We start from the raw sequence: 8823 nt of genomic DNA, 5'->3' as shown, positions 1-8823 counted from the left end.
TACCCCGCATTTCAATGTGAAAATTATTCTTCTTACAAAGAAGTGTGACTCCTACTCTTTGGTTTTCAGGTCTAAGACCTACTGCATTATAAGACCTACGGTCTATATTCAGGCCTAACTAATAAACAGTTAACTTTATTGAAATAATTAGCACATTTAGTACACATTGATTAAATCTCTTCTCAAACAAAAATGTGAAAATTAATCGTTACGGAAATTAAATTAAATTTATTTTTTATTCTTATTCTTTACATTGTATTTACATGGTTCACAAAAATATAAATGGCATTTCTTATATTCTATTAATTTAAACATATGCTGAGGTTCATTTATCTCTTAAGTTAAATTGGACAATGAGTTTTATATACAGATCTTCAAATTATAGGCCATTAAATTTTCTCATCACATTGGCAGCTTAGCGATTAGCGCGGCCTATTGTTTTGAATTCGTTAAGCTTAATGCAAAATATTGCATCGTGATGCAATATTACATAAAAGATTTCATTAGAGTATTTCCATTTATGATGGATGTACCAGTAATAATTATATTAGCTCCTGTCAATTTTTCAAGAAGTTGAAATGCACAGATTTCAGCGTAGGTAACACCTCCTACAAAGTAAACAATGAACGTCCTCAAGACTTGAGGGGCCTGTTTTTCACAAGTCAGTGTACACTGTGGAATCATTTTTACAATTTCTTCAAGGGGCATTTCTTTTTTAATCAACAAGTTCACTAATTGACAAGCGATTGGGATATAAGATCCACTAAATACGTAACCCATATCTTTAGGATTTCTTAATTCATAATCATCCGAAATATATGGAAATAATTTAAGTTTTTGGGCAAAGTAGTTAAAAGCACTTTTTCGAGCTGGTAAAGGGACAGCTTGCACTACTTTGTTGGCTAAATGACTTCCTTTGACCTCTGTTGTAATTAGATTGGCTTGTTCTATACAAAGACCACTTCGTTCTAATTTGTAGAACAAAGGTAAGTACTGATAGCCATACATATGAAGGAATTGAACCTTGAGTCTTTGTAACTCATCTTGAAGTAATCCATCTTGGGTTATTGATAAAAGACAAATCAACCTTAATACAGCATATCGATCGCAAACATTCATTGCTAAGCATTCTTCAATATAAGTTATACTTTCCCGTTTATTCCTACCTTCTAACATATTTTTTTCCGCTGTTTGCAAGGCTTCAAATCTGTTTCCCATTTGACTTATAATTGATTCACAAGCACTTATGTGATAAGCTAATTTTTTCTTCGTATTCGTTACGGATGGCAATTCTTGGGAAATGTATCTTTTCATTTCTTGGATTGCCATTGTTTGACTTTTTTGATGTACAACATTGAGTTCCTTCGTTTTAGTCCTAAGATATGGAAATACGTCTGAAAAATGTCTGCTTTTGATTTGAGAACAGATTTCTTCAGAACTATTAACCATACAACTTACTGGGGTACCATCTTTCCCTGATTTCACTTCAACTACACCACTGTTTATACCAAACACTTCATCCAGGAGACTTGCATAAGTTCCTCCCGTCAGTAACGTACTTGCATAATCCAAATCTCGATCTAATATTAACATACATGTTACATCAGATTCAAGTCGGTCTGAAGTACCGAGTTCTTCATGCAATAGTTCAACCATTTTCTCAATTTTCTGTGAAAACTTTCCTTGAACTATATAAACCGGCGGTTTTCCAAGGAGCATTTGCAAAGTCCAAATAGATCTAGCAATTCGAGGTAAAGAAGACTGGTCGCCTTCAACAAATAAATTTTTATAGAGATTATTGGCTTCTAGCGATAAAACTCGATTATCAAGCTGAATTAGCTCCCAATGGAAACTATGTAAGCTAACATATCCAAAAATTCCTTCTTCTTCCAATAAATGTACTATGGATCCAAGTTTTCTGCTCATTAAAATCATATGATAGGAATTGCCATCGTTATTTTGGCTTATCTCACTATTGATCTTATCACAAACTTGTTTTACCGTTATTAGGTCATCATTAATAAAAAATACTCTTTGTGTATTTGTAAACGGGGTATCCACTTTTTCTAGTTTGTAAATCTTATCTACGCCGCAAGACCTGAAATTGATAAGTTTAGGTTTTAATGCTTGATTTACTTTTGTAGCATAAAAGCAGGGAACACGTAATTTGGTGATTTATTGTACAATAGTTCTAATTACCACAAAAAGCAAAGTGTTATATAAATATCACATAGAATAACAAAGCAGTTTCCTATCTTGAATTTCCTTGATAAAATTTTAAAAATTAAAGAAAGAAAATAACGTTACCTTAATTTGCTAACGCCTACAAATCGTTCCAATGGTTTAATCATAGAGGGTTCGATAATAAAATCTTTCCTGCCTGGAATTTTGTTTAATATATCAAGTAATTTCTCCTGCGATATCTGTGCCAATGCACTAAGTTTATGGTCTAATGAGAATTGCATTTTTAAGAAATTAAATTAAACTTTTATTAGAGCTTTATGATTGGGCAACTGACCCTACACAAAACTGCTTAACCACAACACCTTGTTATTATAACCTCATTGTATACTTCCAGTTAATTGTTAAGAGAAAGTTTAATTTTGCATTCACAATTATTCTACTCAGTGTGTTCACTCATTGTTAATAATATTGTCATTTGCCCTCAGTAATTGTGATTCAGAGCTTTCTTTTTATTGTCACTATTAAAATAATATTTCAAACAAAATATGTTGATAAACACTTGTTTCTTTTACTTATCTAAAGTAGGTCTTTTTAAGAGATATTTATCATGATAAGAAGTGCCTTGAATTTTTATTTGTGCTAGTATTTATAATGTCTGATAAACGCCTTACCAACAGTTTTAAAAGTTATGTTGGAATTGATGATGAGGTAAAAAATAATACAGGTTTAAAATATCAAATAAGGATTTATACTATGTTTAATATTTGTTTATTCATATATTCTTCTAATTAATAAATGTGCATTTCTATTGAAACTCTACTAAGATAGCTTTGCTCTAAACGAATATTATCTACCTTGTAGAAGTACAAGCGTAAGCTTTCACTGTATATTTAAAAAAAAAAATTAGAGCATGGCAAGCGAAATGATAAGGCAATACATTACGATACTCATTTTAATATTTTCTTTTTATATGTGAAAGAGATGCTTAGACCTGTGGTACTTAATTTTTGCTTTTTCATTCTTATTTTTAATAATGAAATTTATATATGCAGTTCAAATTCGAGTTGAACAGTTTTCAGTTGACTTTTTGTTTATTTTTTACTTGAAATTCGACTACTATCTTGTTTTTCACTTTTGTTCTTATTAATTCATTTTTTAACTTTTAAAGCTTAAATTACTTAATTAAATAAGTTATTTATTTGAGTTGCTTCAATAGGTTGTTGTTTAGTTCTTATATTTTTTTTTGTTTTGTTTCAAGTAACAGTAATACTGAACGAATAGGATTAGAAACTAACTGATACGTTCCAAATTTAAATCTCTCTAATAATTCTGAAATTAAATGTTTTATTAAAAGGTGGCAAATTAAAAAGTTTATAACAAAACCGCCAAAATTTCGGTTGTGGGTTCTCTCCTAGTACATGTATTTAATTGGTGTTTGAATAAAAATAAAAAATAGGATTTTAAGAAGTGTTGGGAAAATAATTTTTTTTTTTTAAACAGTTACACAATTCGAGCAATGAGGAATCTTTTAGTGAACAACTTGTGCCCAGATTATTGCCAGGCAAGTAGTTAAAAGTTGATAATAATATGAGCAACTGCGGATTAGTCTAATAATTTTTTATTATTATTATTTTTAACTAGGTGAGATGCTCATTGCAGAAGCTCAGAATGTTCTTATGTTTGCCCAAGTCAGAGAAAGAAAGCAAGGCAGATCTGGTGTTTTGTGTGTTACTAATTTCAAGTTATCTTTTATAACTGCTGATGAAAGAACTAAAGAAGTAAGTGATTTTTACTTGTTTTGTTCAAACTATTTTACGCTAATAGTTTTTTTATACTTTTTGATTATTTTTAGAGAAATGATAATTTAATTTGTTGATTAGTGTACATGTATATTTGTCTAATTACAGTTTTGATCTGTTGTGTAATTGATCGAAATAGGACCTATGTTAATGTATGAATTTACCAAAAATGACTTCCCCAACATATTCTCATAGTTTTTAACATTCGTCGTAGAATACACTGTAAACTAAGCTCTTTTATAATTATTAATTTTAATTTAAATATATAAACGCTTTTTTTCATATTCATGGATCTAAAACATATATTCGGGTGAAAATTCGTCTGGAGCATAATGCTTCCTATGGCGAGCAGAAAAAGTAAATTATTACATCCACTTTTATGTTTGTTTAGGAAATCAGCTATCAAGATACTTTACAGTTGGGTGAAAATGATGTGTGCCTTTCCAATGTTGATGCTCTTTATTTAATGGGAGATAAAAAGAGAAAACTTCTGCCTGGTAAAAACTGTACTGAGAAAGTTAAAGGTCTTCATGTTGTGTGTAAGGTAACATTTTTACTAAGAACCAATATTAATACCTCTTTAGTGTCTACTCTCTCAGTAATTATAAGATTATTATTTCAGAACATGAGAGTGATGACATTCAGTTTTAAGTTTTCACCAATAGGGCATGGGAAAACCCTAACAAATACTCTATTACATCACGCATTTCCAAAGAGACATCAGTTATTATTCGCATATGATTATAGGTAATTGTTATTATTTAATGATAAAACCGTAAGAGATTTACTTGAAAAAATCTTTACTTGTTATAAATCTGTTTCTGTATTTAAAAAAATCTTTGTATCTTTAATTAGTGAACCTCATTACGTCTTCAAAACCGAAACTGTGATGTTCCGAGAGGCTGGCGATTGGGGTAAAGAAATGGCTAGAACTGAATGTCAAGGTTGGAGACTCTCTGGTGTTAATCATGATTTTCAAATGTCCACCAGGTGTTTGTTTTATGTTTATTATTACTATTTTGTGGTTAATATCCTATTTATGGTGATTGGTTTTAGGACAGTGGTGGTTAGAAACCTTAAAAGTAATCATTAATGTTCATGGGAGAGAGAAGTCTTCTGAAATTAAAAAAAAAAAAATGCAGAATCGCAACATTTTCACTCCTATTTCGATATGTAAGAAAAGTAAAAGAATTCGGGAATTCTTCTTGATGTTTTGTTATTTTTTTAACTTCATACATTCTACATTAGTCGAAAATCTATTAACAGAAAGAATTGATTAATAGATAAAGTTTTTGTGTACTCTCCAGTTATTTTTTTGGTACTTGATATGAAGGTCAATAAATATTTAGAAATAAGGTCGATTCGTGCAAACGAGATACACCGATAAAATTGGACCATTACGTGGAGTTCTACATTGAGAGTTACTGAGAATTAACCAAATATGTTATTTACTTACAATGAAAGTAACAGTTTCTGGAGAATTGTCATTTCCATATAAATGTGATACATCATTAGCCCGTTTAGTGTGTAACAAGTTTATTAAATTTGCAGAAAATTAGGTTTATGAACTATGGTTTTGTTACGCAGATTGTATTGTGATTGCTACGAAGATAATCTCAATCTTTTAAAGAAGAACAATAAATACCCTTTTAAAACTTATAAAGCATTTCTTAAATGTATGTGCAAACTGACGGGAATCAATTTGGATTTAAAAAATCAGGAAGTAATTTATGATTTTATGATTATTTAGTTAAAATTTTACTTAAAAATTATATTCTTAAGGTAAATTTCAATAAGAATTTATTTTTATTTTTTTATATGCTTATTTTTTGATTAATCATTTATTAATATTTTCAGTTAGAAAGGTTTTGTTTTGTTTCATGCTGTTTCTTTTTTATTTATATTATATTTATTCAATTAATTCTCAGTTATTGGTGTACATCCATTCGTAATAGGTATGCTCAAGTAAGAGTAACTATTTAGTAATCAATTTTCAAATTAATGTAAATCTACAGAATTGCTACAATAAGTCGAATTAGGGAAAAGGTCTGCATAACAAAATCCGAGTCGAAAGGTTAGGTTCCCATGCAGCAATCTCGGGTTCAAATTCAGCTGTCGGCCCTTAGGTTTTCTCTTTCTAGGGGCCTCGTAAAATTCTCTGACTGTTGGGCAGTATTGAAAACACACTGTCTGGAGGCTCTGAGGACCAATGACTTTAGATTTCGACACGCCTGGAATTAAAAAATAGTTCCAATCAATGTTTCAGATATTTTACTTGATTATAATTCTCCGCATTATGTATGTGATCAGGAATTTTTTATTTTGCTTCTTTCTGCAAAACAAAGAGCTCTTTAATGTTTTTATCCAATTAATAGAGAAAGCTTTCTTATGATCTTGTTAACTATAGTTATTTACAGCTTACTATGCTTAAGAACTTTTCCGAAAAAATGAAGAAACAAAAATTATTGTAATTTTCGCGAAGTTATTAAAGACGTAAATGCAATTCAACTTTAAAAAGATTTTGTTTTCAACGAAAAGCATCCATTTATAAAATATATAGATTTTATAATAATGAAGTTTCTTGCATTAAGAGATTTGAATTATGGACAGTGTTTAGTAGTTTTAGTGAATAATCTGAAATTTATGTTAAGGATTGTCATAAAAATATGACAGTATTCTAAATTTTCACTTTCGCCATATTACGTTCATTATTCACTTATGAACATGTTCATTTTTCCTGAGCTAATCCTTTCCCTTTATTTATTTATTTTTTTTTATTTTATTTTATTTTTTTTTTGGCGCATCAACAGCTGAGGTTATTAGCGCCCGGAGCTTTTTCCAGTGCACTGCCGGCCTCCGGACAGTGTTCTCTCGTTACAGACAACACTGTCCATCACCGGACAGTGAGCTGTAAGAAGCTCCTAGGAAGAGAAAATCTAAGGGTCAGCTGCTGGATTCGAACCCGGGACCTCCGCGTGGGAGTCCAGTATGCTAACCTCATAGCTAATCCCTTCCCTTCTTTCCCTTTATTATTATTATTATTATTATTATTATTATGTAGAAATTGTCTCCCTGTAGTTGTTAATGAGTAAAAATTTCCAATAACTATAGTTAATAAACAAAGAAACATGGTTTCTTGTTAACGTTCTATTGTGACTTCTTTCAGCCTTCCAAAGTGGTTGGTAGTTCCATCAAGAGTTCTGGACTGGCAGTTGAGCGAGGCAGCTAGACATTTCCGTGCAGGACGTCCACCCCTTTGGTGCTGGTCTTCGCCACAAGGTGCTGCACTGGTCCGTATGGCCGATATAGTTCCAACCATCACGGACAGGTATGTCCATCACCGAGCTCATTTACAATTCTATACGCCGAATCTCTGCCCAAGGTATAGTTATCAACAAAAGTTGATTACCCTCTTCTAATTCGTTTGTTCGTCTTGTATTTGTCTATTCTTCTTTATTTGTAGGTTCAATTTAATTTTTTATTATGGATAGTAAAAAGATTTATTATTATCACGTGTTAATTATTTCGATACAGATAACAATACTCTGGTTATAACAGTTTTTTCTCTTCTTTTTTTTTTGGCATGGCTTTTCACCAATCAGCCACATTACAATTTTATTTAATTGTTTAAGAGTGTACGGGTTTTGATTGTTTTTATGATACCCCACTGGTAATTTTATTTTACAAGGCCTAATTTAGATGTTCTTTAAATTCAGTAGAAAAGAATAGGATCTGGTGAATGTACTTTTTACTTTCATTTACTTATCAAAAATAAGAACGGTTGCGTTCTTACAATTTTGTTTTCTGTTTAGGTTTCTTAAATAAGAATAAATGTATTTCTATATCAAAAATAAGAACGGTTGCGTTCTTACAATTTTGTTTTCTGTTTAGGTTTCTTAAATAAGAATAAATGTATTTCTAAATAAACTGAATGAGTGTGTTTTGGGTAACTTCGAAATTCAGTTTGGGAGAGGTCTTCGCTTCCCTCCTTAACAAAGAATTCTACAAAATCTATTAACCAGATTAACTATTTTCGTTTTGTTTTTTATTTTTGTTGTTAATTGAAATGAATGATTTATTTGGATTATTTGTTAACATTAATGCTTCAAATTGGAGCAAAGAAAAGTAAAGGAAAATTATTTGTTTAGTGAGGGTCTCGGTAACATATGGTACATTAAACATCCGTTAAAGGGTGCGGCAGGATTACATGCTGACTTGACAGCTTTACAGTAATAAGTCGGATTAAATACATTATAATTCCTAGATGGGCGAAACTCCTTCATCTTGCAATTCGAATATTCAGGATCGTTTCCGAGTTTTTGAAATATTATGAAACGAGCTTCAAATTTTTTTACTATGTTACTTCAAATATATAATATTTTTATTGAACTTTATTTGAAGAAACTTTTCCGAAGAAATAGATTTTAGGAAGTGATAGAAAATGTGAATGCTGTCAAAGTTCTAGTGAGAAGGAAAACAGGCAGTCCTGTTAGATACAGTCTCACCAGCTAGGCTTCAAGTTCATACCACGATATTCTCACGTTTTGTAAAAACAATCCTGGCTAGAAAATATTTTGTAAGAGAAGTGTGATTGTGAATCTGATATATTAAGGAAAACCTCGTTTAAAGACTGACAACCGAGTGAATTTGACGTTTTATGTTCTACAATAATTATGGGATCTAGGCGCCACGGTAGCTGAGCGGTTAGAGGCGAGACCTGCGAAGCTAATATGTATTGTAAAACTGGGTTCGATTCCCGGTCTTAGGCCTTGGATTTTATTTAATGGTTAATAAAAAGAAATTTACAGTAAAGTATGTTTGCTAGTCGCCTCCGTCCACG

The 8823-nt window shown here is 31.0% G+C and overlaps 2 protein-coding genes across 3 annotated transcripts in view; one reads left to right on the top strand and one right to left on the bottom strand.

The window, feature by feature from the left end:
* Window positions 1-208: 208 nt before the first annotated feature.
* Vps33B (vacuolar protein sorting 33B) lies at window positions 209-2465 on the bottom strand. Its single transcript, XM_074122552.1, has 2 exons — window positions 2308-2465; window positions 209-2098 (listed from the first exon to the last, which is right to left on the bottom strand). Exons 1-2 carry the CDS (start codon window positions 2463-2465, stop codon window positions 487-489), a joined length of 1770 nt encoding a protein of 589 aa, XP_073978653.1. The 3' UTR covers window positions 209-486.
* A 287-nt stretch (window positions 2466-2752) lies between these two features.
* Window positions 2753-8823, top strand: part of LOC141451282 (myotubularin-related protein 10-B) — a 30264-nt gene continuing 24193 nt past the window's right edge. The window contains exons 1-7 of one of the 2 annotated variants that reach the window (XM_074122551.1): window positions 2753-2892; window positions 3685-3745; window positions 3826-3962; window positions 4375-4527; window positions 4606-4730; window positions 4839-4973; window positions 7150-7311. In XM_074122551.1, the coding sequence (XP_073978652.1) occupies window positions 2836-2892; window positions 3685-3745; window positions 3826-3962; window positions 4375-4527; window positions 4606-4730; window positions 4839-4973; window positions 7150-7311 (830 nt within the window). In that variant the 5' untranslated portion in view covers window positions 2753-2835. Of the gene's footprint in view, window positions 2893-3684; window positions 3746-3825; window positions 3963-4374; window positions 4528-4605; window positions 4731-4838; window positions 4974-7149; window positions 7366-8823 lie in introns of both variants that reach the window. The other variant, XM_074122550.1, reaches the window with a different exon arrangement.

Source organism: Rhodnius prolixus, unplaced genomic scaffold, assembly GCF_049639745.1.
Source record: "Rhodnius prolixus isolate KJV_2025 unplaced genomic scaffold, Rpr scaffold_8, whole genome shotgun sequence".
Lineage (NCBI taxonomy): Eukaryota > Metazoa > Arthropoda > Insecta > Hemiptera > Reduviidae > Rhodnius > Rhodnius prolixus.
This window is presented reverse-complemented; position numbering and strand designations above follow the sequence as displayed.

What these genes read in the sequence shown, in the direction of transcription:
- Vps33B (XM_074122552.1), bottom strand. Translation starts at nt 2,465, where the DNA reads ATGCAATTCTCATTAGACCATAAACTTAGTGCATTGGCACAGATATCG. An exon ending in GTAGGCGTTAGCAAATTAAG is followed by an intron (nt 2,099 to 2,307) that starts GTAACGTTATTT and finishes TATCAATTTCAG; the next exon opens with GTCTTGCGGCGTAGATAAGA.